The 17741-nt window shown below is 41.3% G+C and overlaps 2 protein-coding genes across 2 annotated transcripts; one reads left to right on the forward strand and one right to left on the reverse strand.

Annotated features, from left to right (window-relative positions):
- Positions 1-303: 303 nt before the first annotated feature.
- Positions 304-3270, reverse strand: LOC112233169 (transmembrane emp24 domain-containing protein 10). The gene is made up of 5 exons (XM_024400604.2): positions 3018-3270; positions 2455-2575; positions 1780-1853; positions 1032-1158; positions 304-851 (listed from the first exon to the last, which is right to left on the reverse strand). The coding sequence occupies exons 1-5, from the start codon at positions 3195-3197 to the stop codon at positions 730-732; spliced, it is 624 nt and encodes a 207-aa protein (XP_024256372.1). The 5' UTR covers positions 3198-3270; the 3' UTR covers positions 304-729.
- Positions 3271-14376: 11106 nt separating this feature from the next.
- Positions 14377-17354, forward strand: LOC112233100 (proto-oncogene c-Fos-like). The gene is made up of 4 exons (XM_024400510.2): positions 14377-14629; positions 15319-15546; positions 15866-15973; positions 16082-17354. Exons 1-4 carry the CDS (start codon positions 14489-14491, stop codon positions 16748-16750), a joined length of 1146 nt encoding a protein of 381 aa, XP_024256278.1. The 5' UTR covers positions 14377-14488; the 3' UTR covers positions 16751-17354.
- The last annotated feature ends 387 nt before the right edge of the window (positions 17355-17741 follow it).

Genomic DNA, 17741 nt, shown 5'->3' on the forward strand with positions numbered 1-17741 from the left:
AATGACAGTCTTGTGCCACAATCAGAATTTGCTCTATGCCAAACTTAATTTTACTTGGAAACAATTATTTTTTTCACAACAACAACCCAAACCAAACTTAAGAAAACTGAAAAGAATGTAAAAAGCCTGGGAACTATATGGAAAGAGATGTCTACATTGTCAAATAATAAAATATCAATTTAAATATGATTTCTGCCAAGAGATTTCCCTCATTAAATGAGAAATGTATTGTCATTGCTGATCTTTTCACCTTTAATGCCTTTATAGCTACAGAAAAATACAAAATAGACACCCAAAATGAGATCAAAGTGAAAACGTTTTTTAATAAAAAACAACCATGTACCTGACATATTGGGGAAATGTTATTTTCACCTAACAATATCTGAATGTTTGAAGGTGAGTTTTTGAGCACTCATTAAACATGTAATGTTTATTTTCATACAGTATTAGTCATTTACTACAACAAAAATAGTAACAAGAATATTGAATGAGAAAATATCAGACCAATATGTATCAAAGTACATTTGGTTGTATTTCTAATAAAAACAAATAGTGCCAGAGATGAGGGGCTGGTAAAAAAACTGAAGCTGAAAGAAGACAAATCATTTTACATTTAAATTGTAAAGGGAGACCCCCCCATCCAAAAAAAAACAATTGTTTCACAAATTGTACAGCAAACACCATTTCCCAAAAGTCCTCAACATGATGGTCATCGTTTCATTGATGGGTTTACTCAATCAGCTTCTTCGCCTTGAAGAAACGCCTCAGATAGAAGACCTGCCATGTTGCCAGCCCAATTAGACAGCACATAGAGAAGATACTGAAGTACAGGACACGCGTGTTGGTGGATTCTGCAATGTGAGGGAAATATATTTAACTGAATAACAGGTGTGAGTTCATTTAAACCAAGGTTTTACTCCTTTCACAAGACCAGCCAAAGAAAGATTGTGAATCATATGAAACACTGACCATTTTCTGGTAGAGTGAAAAGTTGGACCATAAGTTCTACTTTTCTTTCATACATCACTTACCATTTGTGTCCCTCATTTCTTCTTCACGCTTCTTCATGTAGGCAAAATCATTCACAATGGACTCCGATAAGTCCTCGAGGCGTCTTAGTTCAACTTCTAGGGGCTTCAGCTTCTCAACTTTTGCAATCTGAAAAAGAGCACCATACATAATAAACCCATGATTATGCGCTGGTTGGTTTGAGCCTTGAATGCAGATTTTTTTCCCCCACCTTTATTTAACCAGCTGATTGGCTGACAGCTGTGGTATATCAGACCCTATACAAAACATAGATTTTTTACTGCTCTAATTACATTGGTAACCAATTAATAATAGCAATAAGGCACCTCTGGGGCTGTATCCAGAATAGCCCTTAGCTGTGGTATATTGGCCATATACACCACACCTCCTCGTGCCTTATTGCTTAATTCACCACTGGATAAACTTAATCACATTAATAGGGTAGGACATAGAATTAGTGTATGACATATGCATTGTGGACTGGATAAAGATCTGTGTGAGCATGCAAGGATTTTATGCAGCATGTTTAAGTCTTCATAATGCACAGCAGCTACAATGCTTTCAGAAGTTGACAGTTAAGAGAAAGTTAGTATTTCTTAATTTCCAATACAAACAAGAAATGGAGAAAGCTTAGCCATCTTTTTCACATTGTATGTTCTAATGTTGAGACCTCATGCCGACTCATGGCAAGCCACAACAAATCTGATCCAGATGGACCTGGAGAAAGGCGGATGGGCAGTTGGCACTTACCTCTTCGTAATTCTTTGCCTCCACACCATGCTTCATGTCTAAATTGACTAGCTGGTCTGGGACCCTTCCAGTACCTAGACCACAGAATGAAAATAATTATTGTACATGGGCCAAACATTCCAGGAAATGCAACCTGCTCTCAGAGCATGTCATATTATGTATGTAAATTCACCACAGTTATTTTTGTATATGACATGGTACAACTTACAGATCGTACAATATGCCACGAATTTGCTAAATGTATGTTACGAATTCCAATGTGTTGTTGCTAATGTTAGCTAGGTAACTAAGGCAAACGTTTCCTAGCTGGCTAACGATAGCTAGCTGGCTAAAATGAGTTGGGTTAAGGTTAGGTTAAAGGGTTAGCTAGTATTTGCAAAGTAGCTAAAAAGTAGTCCCCGTTATACACCCTCTCATCCACCATCCCTTCCTCCTTTTGTTCTTGTTTTATATTGCCTTCTGTCTTATGTAACAAACGCAGCATATCATACTAATTTCAGTGTTACGTCTAGTCTATGAGACCAGGCTGGGAAATGACTATTTCCCACTGCCAAATCCGGCCCAGTCTGCAAATTGTGTTTAATCATATATACTCCAAGCTTTTAACTTAAACAACCCAGGCCCATTGATACATTAGACCACATCTGTGACACATCTGGTTAAAAACACACTCACCTAGGGGGGATTTGCTTTCAAAGCAAACCTCAAACATATCATAGTCCTCTGTTGTAAAGGCAAATTTTCCCTTTGAAGCATCCTCCTTGGAGTACAAGGTGTGACCTGATGAATCTGTGATCTGAAATGGAAAATAATTAAACGTGGTAGGTAAATTGCACGTTTGACCAATATAGACATGCATGAATCTAAGTCAACTAGCTAACGCGTTTACATTTTTAAACCCTAGCTACATCATGTTTAATACTTGCATCTAGATATTGATGGCTATTGAAGTCCTTTGCAGTATTCAGTTAAACCAAGCTGACAGCATTTTATTTGGCTAGCTAGCTACCTAACTACATTAGCCAGGGGCGGTTCTATACTGGTTAGCCGTACCGGTTAGCCGCTAGTAGCTACTTAACCCAGACCTGCCCAGTGAAAATGTAACTATTGGCATTGTTTGATACTAGCTAGGTGGTGTAAGTTACATATTCGAGGCTTCCGTGTCAAAAAGTTACGCTAACACTGATTTGATACAGTCTAGCTAACGTTAGCAAGCTAGCTAGCGTTATACGTGTTACCTTGAGATTGGTTTTCGCATTTGGTTGGTCGCTAACTTCGTATTCGCCTGTAACCAGCACGTCTTTGTGGATCTCTTCCCGCAAACATTTTCTTAGATTCACCGGTAAATAGAACGTAATAGAAAAGGTCGAATCAAAAATCACAGAAACAAGTATTAGTAATATACAAAATCTAGACATGCTGTAGCTGGCTCTGTACGCTACAGTCAGTCACCACCAAGCTAGCTCGATACTAAATTATGCCAAAAAAAACACGAAATGATGCTCAGTTCCGGGTTAAGTCACGTGATCGCATCGCCCAGCAGCCCTTTTTTACAAGCGCAAAGTGCGCAACATCGTCAATATGATCAAAAAACCGTAATACTGTTGCTGCTTTGTACCCATTGTATTTTCAGTTACTTGACTTGCACCGTTTTCTAGTAATAACTACGAAATAAATGCAAATACTAATAATGTTATTTAATGGTTAATTACTGGTAGATCGAGCAGAGCTCGGCACCGGGCGCCTGCACCAAAACATTTGGAATGGTGACATTTGCGCGATTGGTTTTATATCGCTCATTTGCACGTCACGTCAATGATATCATGTCACCGTGTGGGACTGTGGGTCAATGAACCTTTTCGGAGTGGGCGCCCTGATTCTAGTTTGTGAGCTAGGCAGGCTACTACCTGGGAAGGTCTCCCACTCAGAAGTAAAAGGTGGGGGTGGGTTGACCTTAGGTCTCCCCACTGGAAGCCCGAGGTAGTGGGAGCGGGGAAGCTATCAAATAGGGCACCTCTTAACTTTGAATGGTACTAATGCAATTAGTAAAATCAGTCACACTACGAAATGCTACCAAATAAACCACAGAGTTGGCTACCCCAACTCTGGCCAACTGCTCTGCACCCCCCACAGCTACTTGCCCAAGCCTCCCCAGCTTCTCCTTCACCAAATCCAGATAGCAGATGTTCTGAAAGAACTGCAAAACTTGGACCCGTACAAATCAGCTGGGCGAGACAATCTGGACACTCTCTTTCTAAAATTATCCGCTGCCGTTTTTGCAACCCCTATTACCCCTAGTCTGTTCCACCTCTCTTTCGTAACGTCCGAGATTCCTAAAGATTGGAAAGCTGCCTCGGTCATCCCCTCTTCAAAGGGGGTGACACTCTAGACCCAAATTGTTACAGACCTATATCCATCCTGCCCTGCCTTTTTAAAGTCTTCGAAAGCCAAGTTAATAAACTGATCACTGACCATTTTCTCCGCTGTGCAATCCGGTTTCCGAACTGTCTGTCAATCACCGTATTCTTATTGGCAGACTCAACAACCTTGGTTTCTCAAATGACTGCCTCGCCTGGTTCAGCAACTACTACTCAGATAGAGTTCAGTGTCAAATCGGAGGGCCTGTTGTCCGGACCTCTGGCAGTCTACATGGGGGTACCACAGGGTTCAGTTCTCGGGCCGACTCTTTTATCTGTTATATATTAATGATGTCGCTCTTGCTGCGGATGATTCCTTGATCCATCTCTACGCAGACGACACCATTCTGTATACATCTGGCCCTTCTTTGGACCCTGTGTTAACAAACCTCCAAACGATCTTCAATGCCATACAACACTCCTTCTGTGGCCTCCAACTGCTCTTAAACGCTATTAAATCTAAATGCATGCTCTTCAACCGATTGCTGCCCGCACCCGCTCACCCGACTAGCATCACTACTCTGGACGGTTTCGACCTAGAACATGTGGACAACTATAAATACCTAGGTGTCTGGCTAGACTGTAAACTCCCCTTCCAGACTCATATTAAGCATCTCCAATCCAAAATTAAACCTAGAATCGGCTTCCTATTTCGCAACAAAGCCTCCTTCACTCACGCTGCCAAAAATACCCTCGTAAAACTGACTATCTTACCGATCCTCGACTTCGGCGATGTAATTTACAAAATAGCCTCCAACACTCTACTCAGCAAACTAGATGCATTCTATTACAGTGCCATCCGTTTTGTCACTAAAGCCCCATATACCGCCAACCACTGCGACCTGTATGCTCTTGTCAGCTGGCCCTCGCTACATATTCGTCGCCAGACCCACTGGCTCCAGGTCATCTATAAGTCTATGCTAGGTAAAGCTCTGCCTTATCTCAGCTCACTGGTCACCATAACAACACCCACCCGCAGCAAGCTTACCGACAGATGCAGCTGTACACAGCCCATCTGGAAATAGCCCATCCAATTACATACCTCATCCCCATATTGTTTTTATTTACTTTTTATTTTGCTCTTTTGCACACCAGTATTTCTACTTGCACATCATCATCTGCACATCTTTCACTCCAGTGTTAATTTGCTAAATTGTAATTACTTCGCTACTATGGCCTATTTATTGCCTTACCTCCCTAATCTTACCTCATTTGCACACACTGTGTATAGATTTTTCTATTGTGCTATTGACTATAAGTTTGTCTATCTCATGTGTAACTCTGTGTTGTTGTTTTTGGTCGCACTGCTTTGCTTGATCTTTTCCAGGTGTAACGGCCGTTTGTGGTGGAAGAAGGTGAGGACCAATGCGCAGCGTGGTAAGTGTCCATCTTTTTAATAAAGTAAATGAACACTGAACAAAAACAACAACGTGAACGCACGAAACAGTTCTGTCTGGTGCAGATACAAACACTCAACAGAAAACAATCACCCACAACTCAAGGGTGAAAACAGGCTACCTAAGTATGGTTCTCAATCAGGGACAACGATTGACAGCTGCCTCTGATTGAGAACCATACCAGGCCAAGCACAGAAATCCCAAATCATAGAAAAAAGAACACAGACTGCCCATCCCAACTCACGCCCTGACCATACTAAAACAAAGACAAAACAAAGGAACTATGGTCAGAACGTGACACCAGGTCGCAGTTGTAAATGAGTTGTTCTCAACTGGCCTACCTAGTTAAATAAAGGTGAAATAAAAAAAATAGCCTATGTTGCTATGTTGCTTGCTATGCTATTCCGTTTTCTGTTTAACTAACTTACATAACATTGGGTATAATTTCACACAGTTTCATCATGATGATGTGTGTAGCCTGCAGCAAAAAGATTATAACCTACATAGCACATTATTGATTTGTTTAACTTTCATTGATGTGACATCATAAAGGTTTTCTTTGATTTTATTGACTAGGTCCTGAGCTCAGTAAGATGAATTTCCAATGCTGTAGGCTAACTTAAAAGATGTCTATATTATGCTGATATTTTGTATCTTTTGTGATATATTGAGTATTTTGGTGTGTCTTTTGCCTTGAATTAGCCAAACAGGTTGTATGTTCCGTTTGGTTACTATTCTGAAAGTTTGATAAATTGTGCATAATGACATGTATATTTATTTGTGCAACAAATGTATTTAGGGTGTCAGACTCATGTACTGTATTTCAATACAAATTCAGGGGAACTTCTGAAATATTTTCACGCACCCTCTGGCAATGGCCAGCATAAGGAGCCATGTACCTCCTCAGTCACACAGGCTGTGTGAAATGATCTTGGAGCCTCAGGTGGAGAAGCCATCCACCTCCTCAGCCATACAGGTGTCTTCACAAATGTTGTCTGAACCTGAGGATGAGGATGAAGACCCATTTGCTTCTTCAGATGCGTCTGTGCGCACACGCACGTGTGTGTGTGTGTATGGGTACACGCACATGTGTTCATGTGTGCGTCCCTGCATAACATAAACAAAATAACTAATTTTCCTTTTGCAAAGTTTTAAGTTTCCATATTGTAGGTAGCAATGATGATTTTATTATTACTGGGTATGTACAGTTGAAGTCGGAAGTTTACATACACCTTAGCCAAATACATTTCAACTCAGTTTTTCACAATTCCTGACATTTAATCCTAGTAAAAATACCCGGTCTTAGGTCAGTTAGGATCACCACTTTATTTTAAGAATGTGAAATGTCAGAATAATAGTAGAGAGAATGATTTATTTCAGCTTTTATTTCTTTCATCACATTCCCAGTGGGTCACATACATACACTCAATTAGTATTTGGAAGCATTGCCTTTAAATTGTTTAACTTGGGTCAAACGTTTTGGGGAGCCTTCCACAAGCTTCCCACAATAAATTGGGTGAATTTTGTCTCATTCCTCCTGACAGAGCTGGTGTAACTGAGTCAGGTTTGTAGGCCTCCTTGCTTGCACATGCGCTTTTTCAGTTCTGCCCACAAATTTTCTATACGATTGAGGTCGGGGATTTGTGATGGCCACTCCAATACCTTGACTTTGTTGTCCTTAAGCCATTATGCAACAACTTTGGAAGGATGCTTGGGGTCATTGTCCATTTGGAAGACCCATTTGCGACCAAGCTTTAACTTCCTGACTGATGTCTTGAGATGTTACTTCAATATATCCACATAAATTTCCTCCCTCATGATGCCATCTATTTTGTGAAGTACACCAGTCCCTCCTGCAGGAAAGAACCCCCACAACATGATGCTGTCACCCGTGTGCTTCACGGTTGGGATGGTGTTCTTCGGCTTGCAAGCTTGCCCCTTTTTCCTCTAAACATAACAATGGTTATTATGGCCAAACAGTTCTATTTTTGTTTCATCAGACCATAGGACACTTCTCCAAAATGTACGATCTTTGTCCCCATTTGCAGTTGCAAACCGTAGTCTGGCTTTTTTTATGGCAGTTTTGGAGCAGTGGCTTCTTCCTTGCTGAGCGTCCTTTCAGGTTATGTCGATATAGGACTCGTTTTACTGTGGATATAGATACTTTTGTACCTGTTTCCTCCAGCATCTTCACAAGGTCCTTTGCTGTTGTTCTGGGATTGATTTGCACTTTTCGCACTAAAGTATGCTCATCACTAGGAGACAGAACGCGTCTCCTTCCTGAGCGGTATGACGGCTGCGTGGTCCCATGTTGTTTATACTTGCGTACTATTGTTTGTACAGATGGACATGGTACCTTCAGGTGTTTGGAAATTGCTCCCAAGGATGAACTAGACTTGTGGAGGTCTACCATTTTTTTCTGCGGTCTTGGCTGATTTATTTTTATTTACCCATGATTTCAAGCAAAGAGGCACTGAGTTTGAAGGTTGGCCTTGAAATATATCCACAGGTACACCTCCAATTGACTCAAATGATGTCAATTAGCCCATCAGAAGCTTCTAAAGCCTTGACATAATTTTCTGGAATTTTCCAAGCTGTTTAAAGGCACAGTCAACTTTGTGTATGTAAACTTCTGAACCACTGGAATTGTGATACAGTGAATTATAAGTGAAATAATCTGTCTGTAAACAATTGTTGGAAAAATGACTTGTGTCATGCACAAAGTAGATGTCCTAACTGACTTGCCAAAACTATAGTATGTTAACAAGAATTTTGTGGAGTGGTTGAACAACAAGTTTAATGACTCCAACCTGTGAATGTAAACTTCTGACTTCAAATGTATGTGGGATGTTCCACCAATATAAATGCTGTGAATGCCCATGTGCTCTCCATTAGAAATGCCTGTAGCAGCATCCCCACCAATCCTGCTGCTGAGAATGAACTACTGTCTACAGACCCCGCTGACAGAATTCAGACACAACTAGCTTGCAGAAGACTACGTGAGGTACCACCTAACTTTGTTTTCCCAAGGAATGAGACTGATGGAAGAAGTGGCCACCACCAGGATTTCAGGAAGCCCTACTGGAGTGGTGAAAATCTCCCTAGAAGTTGGTTGGTGTATTCTGAAAGAAACAACAGCTTCTTCTGTTTCTGCTGCAAACTGTTTTCTAAGAAGAACATTTATTTAGCAAACTCAGGACTAACAGACTGGAAACATGCAAGTTATTTGCTGACTTCACACGACAGCAGTCCAGAACACCAAAACTGCATGACAACATGGAAAGAACAGGCAATGAGGATCTAAAAAGAGGAAACCATTGATAAGCACAAGATGCCACTTATGGAAGCTGAGAGGATAAGATGGAGAGAGGTGTTGACACGTCTGACTGCTATTGTGCAATCTCTGGCAATTAGAAATCTGGAATTAAGGGGACACACAGAAACACTGTGCTCTCCATCAAATGGAAATTTCCTCAAAGAGGTTGAACTGAGGGCACAATTTGATCCAGTCATGAAATCGCACCTTAACCGTGTCCAAAAAGGGACCTCGAGTCACACCATCAGCTACCTGGGCCACCAAATGTAGAATGAACTCATTGATTTGTTAAGCAGCAAGGTCATTTCAATAATGGTGAGTGACATCAAGCTGGCAAAATGATTCTCTATCATTCTAGTTTGCAACTCAGATGTCAGCCACACTGAACAGTTGTCAGTTGTGATTAGAATTGTGTCACTGAAGGAGGAGCCCCACATAAAGGAACATTTTATGGGGTTTTGGGGGGCATAGGAGTCCGCGGGCCAACATTTGGCATCCCTGATTCTCAAAAGATTAGAGGATCTAAAAATTCCTTTTGAGGACTGCAGAGGACAGTCTTATGATAATGGGCCAACATGAGAGGCAAAAACAAAGGTGTCCAAGCCAGACTCCTGGAAATTAATCCAAGAGCTCTATTTGTGCAATGTGGGGCTCACACATTGAATCTGGTCGTGGCTGATGCCGCTAAAAGTTCTGTCGATGCCACAGGTTACTTTGGCATCTTACACAAACTTTACACCTTGGTCTCAGCCTCCACACAGCGACGGGAAGGCAAGAAAGGTCAGGGTTTAGATGGCACTTGTGTAATTTAGTTTGTGTGTTTCTTGTTTGAAGTGCAAAAGTGTAATAATCAGGTTCTCTTCATTATAAGTGTGTTATTCTCTTTGTGTATTTGTGTGATATAGGATGTGTGCAGTTTAGTTTTATTTGTTTGTTTTTTGTTAGCAATGGTGTAAAAGTGTTATAATTCGATTCTCTTTTTTATTTGTATTTATATACTACAATTTGTTTCTATTTGTCTTTGTTACTTCTTTTTGATATTTAAGAGTCTTATTCTTGTATATAGAAGCTGTTTAGAAACCTTTTGGATCTAGACTTGGCGCTCCGTTACCGGTAGAGAACAGTCTATGACTAGGGTGGCTGGAGTCTGTGACAATTTTAGGGCCTTCCTCTGACACCGCCTGGTATAGAGGTCCTGGATGGCAGGAAGCTTGGCCCCAGTGATGTACTTGGCCGCACACACTACCCTCTGTAATGCCTTGCGGTCAGAGGCCAAGCAGTTGCCATACCAGGCAGTGATGCAACCCGTCAGGATGCTCTCAATGGTGCAGCTGTAGAAACTTTACAGGATCTCAGGACCCATACCAAATCTTTTCAGTCTCCTGAGGGGGAATAGGTTTTGTCGTGCCCTCTTCATGACTGTCTTGGTGTGTTTGGACCATGTTAGTTTGTTTGCTATGTGGATGCCAAGGAACTTGAAGCTCTCAACATGCTCCACTACAGCCCCGTCGGTGAGAATGGTGTCGGGCTCAGTCCTCCTTTTCCTGTAGTCCACAATCATCTCCTTTGTCTTGATCCCGTTGAGGGAGAGGTTGTTGTCCTTGCACCATACGGTCAGAACTCTGACCTCCTAACTTAGGCTGCCTCGTCGTTGTCGGTGATCAGGCCTACCATTGTTGTGTCATCGGCACACTTAATGATGGTGTTGGAGTTGTGCCTGGCCATACAGTCATGAGTGAACAGGGAGTACAGGAGGATACTGAGCACACACCCCTGAGGGGCATCCGTGTTACCACCTGGGGGCGGCCCATCAGGAAGTCCAGGATCTAGATGCAGAGGGAGGTGTTTAGTAAGTGAGCCCACTCCCTTGGCTGAGAAGCAACCCCACACATGAATGATCTCAGGATGCTTTACTGTTGGCATGACACAGGACTGATGGTAGCGTTCACCTTGTCTTCTCCGGACAAGCTTTTTTACAGATGCCCCAAACAATCAGAAAGGGGATTCATCAGAGAAAATGACTTTACCCCAGGCCTCAGCAGTCCAATCCCTGTACCTTTTGCTGAATATCAGTCTGTCCCTGATGTTTTTTCTGGAGAGAAGTGTCTTATTTGCTGCCCTTCTTGACACCAGGCCATCCTCCAAAAGTCTTCGCCTCACTGTGCGTGCAGATACACTCACACCTGCCTGCTGCCATTCCTGAGCAAGCTCTGTACTGGTGGTGCCCCGATCCCACAGCTGAATCAACTTTAGGAGACAGTCCTGGCGCTTGCTGAACTTTCTTGGGTGCCCTGAAGCCTTCTTCACAACAATTGAACCTCTCTCCTTGAAGTTCTTGATGATCCAAGAAATGGTTGATTTAGGTGCAATCTTACTGGCAGCAATATCCTTGCCTGTGAAGCCCTTTTTGTGCAAAGCAATGACGGCACGTGTTTCCTTGCAGGTAACCATGGTAGACAGAGGAAGAACAATGATTCCAAGCACCACCCTCCTTTTGAAGCTTCCAGTCTGTCATTCGAACTCAATCAGCGTGACAGAGTGATCTCCAGCCTTGTCCTCGTCAACACTCACACCTGTGTTAACGAGAGAATCACTGACATGATGTCAGCTGGTCCTTTTGTGGCAGGGCTGAAATGCAGTGGAAATGTTTTTTGGGGATTCAGCTAGCAAAACAGTCCTGTAGCTTAGCATCTGCTTCATCTGAGCACTTTTTTTGCCCGAATCACTGGTGCTTCCTGCTTTAATTATGCTTGTCAGCACGAATCAGGAGGATAGACTTATGGTCAGATTTGCCAAATGGAGGGCGACGGAGAGCTTTGTACACATCTCTGTGTGTGTTTGCATATTTAACATGCTGGTAGAAATGAGGTAAAACGTATTTAAGTTTCCCTGCATTAAAGTCCCTGATCACTAGGAGCACCGTATCTGGAGCATCGGTTTGTGGTGGTAAATAGATAGCCACGACGAATATAGATGAAAACTCTCTCGGCACATAGTGTGGTCTCCAGCTTATCATGAGATACTCCACCTCAGGTGAGCAAAACCTTGAGACTTCCTTAGATATAGTGCACCAGCTGTTGTTTACAAATATACATAGACCACCACCCATTGTCTTACCAGAGGTTGCTGTTCTATCCTGCCAATATCCTTATATGGAATTCCTCCTGTGCGAGATTGAGAAAGCATGAAAACGCTGGTGTAGACTATAACTGTCATTATATTAACGGTGTAGGCTAATATTATACTGCCATGCTGTATGATGTAATTAAAATCATATAGAAATCAGCTACAGTTGAAGTCGGTTTTCTTCTGGTGAAAGAGAGGCGGACCAAAATGCAGCGTGGTGGTTATTCATGTTTAATTTATAAAGACACTATACATGAATAAAATAACAAAAACAATAAACGTGTGAAAACCTAAACAGCCCTACCTGGTGCAAACACAGAGACAGGAACAATCACCCACAAACACACAGTGAAACCCAGGCTACCTAAATATGGTTCCCAATCAGAGACAATGACTAACACCTGCCTCTGATTGAGAACCATATCAGGCCCGACATAGAAATAGACAAACAAGACATCCAACATAGAATGCCCACTCAGATCACACCCTGACCAACCAAAACATAGAAACATACAAAGCAAACTATGGTCAGGGTGTGACACCAGTGTTCCAATCTTAAAGAGAACAGTGATTCCATGTCAATGGACAGTTGAAGTCAGAAGTTTACATACACTTAGGTTGGAGTCATTAAAACTCATTTTTCAACCACTCCACAAATGTCTTGTTAACAAACTGTAGTTTTGGCAAGTCGGTTGTGACATCTACTTTGTGCATGACACAAGTCAGTTTTCCAACAATTGTTTACAGACAGATTATTTCACTTATAATTAACTGTATCCCAAATCCGGTGGGTCAGAAGTTTACATACATTAAGTTGACTGTGCCTTTAAACAGCTTGGAGAATTCCAGAAAATGGGAATGGGAAAATCAAAAGAAATCAGCCAAGACCTCAGAAAAAACATTGTAGACTTCCACAAGTCTGGTTCATCCTTGGGAGTAATTTCCAAACGCCTGAATGTACCATGTTCATCTGTACAAACAATAGTACGCAAGTATAAACACCATGGGACCATGCAGCCGTCATACCGCTCAGGTATCATAGAGATGAATGTACTTCGGTGTGAAAAGTGCAAATGAATCCCAGAACAACAGCAAAGGACCTTGTGAAGATGCTGGAGGAAGCAGGTACAAAAGTATCTATATCCACAGTAAAATGAGTCCTATATCGACATAACCTGAATGGCCGCTTAGCAAGGAAGAAGCCACTGCTCCAAAACTGACATAATAAAGCCAGACTACGGTTTGCAACTGCACATGGGGACAAAGATCGTACCTTTTGGAGAAGTGTCCTCTGGTCTGATGAAACAAAAATAGAACTGTTTGGCCATAATGACCGTTGTTACGTTTGGAGATAAAAGGGGGAGACTTGCAAGCCAAAGAACACCATTCTGGTGCACGGACAACAAAGTCAAGGTATTGGAGTGGCCATCACAAAGCCCTGACCTCAATCATATAGAACATGTGTAGGCAGAACTGAAAAAGCATGTGCGAGCAAGGAGGCCTACAAACCTGATTCAGTTACACCATCTCTGTCAGGAGGAATGGGCCAAAATTCACCCAATTTATTGTGGGAAGCTTGTGGAAGGCTCCCCGAATCGTTTGACCCAAGTTAAACATTTTAAACGCAATGCTACCAAATACTAATTGAGTGTATGTAAACTTCTGACCCACTGGGAATGTGATGAAAGAAATAAAAGCTGAAATAAATCATTCTCTCTACCATTATTCTGACATTTCACATTCTTAAAATAAAGTGCTGATCCTAATTTTTACAAGGATTAAATGTCAGGAATTGTGAAAAACTGAGTTGAAATGTATTTGGCTAAGGTGTATGTAAACTTCTGACTTCAACTGTATATGACTTACCAACCAGATTTGTCAGTTCTTAGAATGCTTTAGATTTAGCGGCCTGTAATTATCCTATAATAAAACATATAGGCATTTTTTAAAGTAATTATAAGTGGGAAGCCTATTGTGTATGCCAAATGTCATGTATGGTGAGCTGTAAAACATATAGAGACAACTGCATTATAGGGAAATTGAAGTGTGCTGTTATTTGCACCAAAGAAATAGCACAGTCCGTCTGTATGAATGTATGAATGGGCATGCTACACATGACACTTTCCTCTGGTATTTGTTGAATAAATACATTTGAAAAAAATGCAATATAATTACCTGGGGGTAAATGACAATAATGAGCAACTCGGCGATGATATTGAGTATTTGGCAAATGTTTATCTAAAATATGCTAAATGTGTGTTTCATTGTCCAGTGGCTCCCCTCCATAGAGATGGTACAGCCTCTGTTCATTCATAAAAGTCTGTCAGAATATAAAAGGAGGGGCTTGCACACAAGTCTATCAGTTACCAGGTATAAACCTGGAATAGAAGCTGCTGAAAAAATCAATTTGACGAGAAGGGTGAATATTCTGTTAGCTAAGGATTTTGTAAGACATGTTTCTCAACCCTGACTTCGATTCAATGTCTCGCTGTAGCACCGAATCTCCTGTTGGGGACACCCTGACGTACTATCAGAAGACACAAGACGACTCTATCTCCAGCTCCTCAGCTTCGCCATCAGAGAGTAATGCACAGGTATGAATCAATCAAGTGGTGATGCCTGTGATGCAATGATGTATAATATTCAGACGCAACAATGTCAACGATTATTAATTTAAATATGGTTGACTTTCATCATTTATCAGTGTTAATCTCTATTAACATTAATGTATGTGAAATATTAATAGGAAATCATTGATATTGATGTATTTGTCGAAAATGCTGGGTGGGTAAATGATTCTACCATATTATTCCTATTAATATGATAAATACCCTCCTTCCTATTCCAGAAGTGTGAGATATTGAAAATGTAACACCCCACAGTGAGAGAGGATGAAAATTGTGTATATTATGATTTACACGTCCTCAGACCAAATATGTAGCATGTCGATGCAGCAGTTCATTGAGAAAAATAAATCCATTCAGGAGCCTCCACAACATCTCTGCGTCAGTGTTGACGTCAGTAACAGTGATAAAGTCAAGTATTGATCCAGGGGAGACTATTTTTAGATGGCTAGATATATTTTAAGAGAACCCATACATAGTACATGCCATGACAATACAGCATAGAGTCACAGACATCCCCAATCCAAATGTGGTAATTGCCTTATGTCTCTGTTATTAGAATAAAATGTGTTTAATGACACATTTTGCAGTAAAATAATTAAGCTAATTGTGATTTAAAAAAAATCACCAGTGGTAAATGAACTTGTATCACTTTGCAGGAGCTCTGCCCAGACATGGATATACCAGCCACTCCATTTGTTCCAACAGTGACTGCAATTTCCACAACCCCGGATTTGCTATGGATGGTCCAGCCGACCATTATAACGTCTCTCTCCCCATCTCTGAGTAGCAAACAAACCAATGAAGCAAAGAGCACTCTCCAGTCAACACCCAAAGCGGGCGAGAGCAGGGGAAAAAACACTGGCAGAAAGGTGAAAACCGAGCAGGTTAGAGCACTTTTCTGATTGCAAATCAAACAAAAAACATTAACTCGTGTAAACATCTAAATCAATATTAACAGTGCAGCAGCAGCAGCAGCAATGCATGCTCTCCAAAAGCAGTGTATTTGACTGTGTGCTGAGCTCAGGCAGTCCATTTGTATTCAGGTCACAGCGAGTCTGCAACAATGGTCTATTTTTAGACGCATTGCAGAGAAAGATGCTTTTGCTACACTCCAGAAGGGGATTTGGCAATGGAATGTATGATATTAGGAGATGAAATGGACTGATTCTTCAAGGTGCAAGTGTTTTTCTCTGAACCCCACAGTTATCTCCAGAGGAAGAAGAGAAGAAGAGGGTGAGGAGAGAGAGAAATAAAATGGCTGCAGCCAAATGTCGCAACAGACGGAGGGAACTCACTGATTCACTGCAAACTGTAAGTTAACCCTTAGAAATCAGGTTAATCACAGTACCATCATTTTAAACAGTAATCTATGGTTATGATTTAGATTTCCTGTGTTATTTTTGGGGGATATTTTCGAAGGAGACTGATCAGCTGGAGGAAGACAAAGCAGCTCTGCAGACAGAGATAGCCAACCTCCTCAAAGAGAAAGAGAGGCTGGAATTTGTCCTCGCTACTCATAAACCTGTGTGCCAAATTACAGAAGAATTGGATTCCATCTTCCAGGAGCCCAGTAGGTCTCCAGACCTCCCCCCCAGCCCGGAGGGGGGTAAACTCCCTGAGGACAGTGCTCAGGAAGCCCCCTCGCTCCAGGACATGGACATCCTCAATGACACATCCACAGCCATCTCTGGAAACTCCAACATCCTACTCTGTGCCAGTATTGAAGTGAACATCTGCGACCTTGAGCCCTCTTTGGACATGAAGGAGGGTCTCCTGGACAATCTGCTGCCCAGCATGGAGGAGGAAGTCCCCACAGAGACTGCCCACTCTGTCCCAGATATTGACCTGAGTGGCTCTCTTGGGGTTACGGACTGGGAAACCCTGTACAAATCTGTGTCTAATGACCTAGAGCCCTTGAGCACTCCTGTTGTGACCTCCACCCCCACATGTAGCAGCTACCTGTCTGTTTTCACATTCTCCTGTCCTGATCTTGACTCCTTTGGGGTGGGGTTTGACGGTCGCAAAAGTGGAGGGGGCAAGGCTGAATCTGTTGATATCCTCAACTCTCCAACCCTGTTGGCCTTATAATGTAAGCATAGGGAGTTGATTGGTTTATCACTTTAGTTGGTTTTCCTGACTGTGATAGGCTATCAGAGACTTTCTGTGGTTTCAGCACTTCAGTTTTATTACTACACTCATGAAATGTTTTTGACTAAGCCAGTATAAACTTCTTCCAGATACAATTGATATAGCTAAGAGCATGGCTATACACTTTACTGATAGGGATTAAGTATGTTCTGGTTTTAAACGCATGCAGAGGAATTCCAAATAATTGTCATATTTCATATATGTTTGATCTGGTACTAGATCTATGCTGTATTGTGGAATTGACTGTACGGTTTTGTGCTTCAATGGGAATAGTATATCAATAGCTATGAATGTTGTGTTATAGTTCAAGTATACATTCATGTTCGGTAGGTACATACCTCAACGTCATCAACTGTGATTTGACCTCATTGTTACAATGTTTAGAGTTTTCAATGAAAAGATCCAGTGCTATATTTATCAAGATGTAAATTATGATAATTTATTTTTTTACCTTCAATTTTGACTTGTTTGTCAAGTTAAAAAAGTAAAATGAGCATCGATTGCTGATTGATACATTTTCAAATTAAATATGAATTCAAAGTGATGTTGGGTGCTTTATTGAATACTAAATATTAAATCACTCATACCAGCTAGTGTCACTCCATTGAGTTTAACAATTCATGTATATATTTTTTCAGATAAGACAAATTATATGGTCACCAGAAATCTGTTGAACAAAAATATAAATGCAACATGTAAAGTGTTGGTCCCCTGTTTCATGAGCTGAAATAAAATATCCCAGACATTTTCCATACGCACAAAATGATTATTTTTCTAAAATGTTGTGCACAAATTAGTTTACATCCCTGTTAGTAAGCATTTCTCATTTGCCAAGATATTCCATCCACCTGACAGGTATGGCATATCAAGAAGCTGATTAAACAGCAAGATCATGACACAGATGCACCTTGTGCTGGGCACAATAAAATGC

Source organism: Oncorhynchus tshawytscha, linkage group LG11 (assembly GCF_018296145.1).
Source record: "Oncorhynchus tshawytscha isolate Ot180627B linkage group LG11, Otsh_v2.0, whole genome shotgun sequence".
NCBI classification, from domain to species: Eukaryota; Metazoa; Chordata; class Actinopteri; order Salmoniformes; family Salmonidae; genus Oncorhynchus; species Oncorhynchus tshawytscha.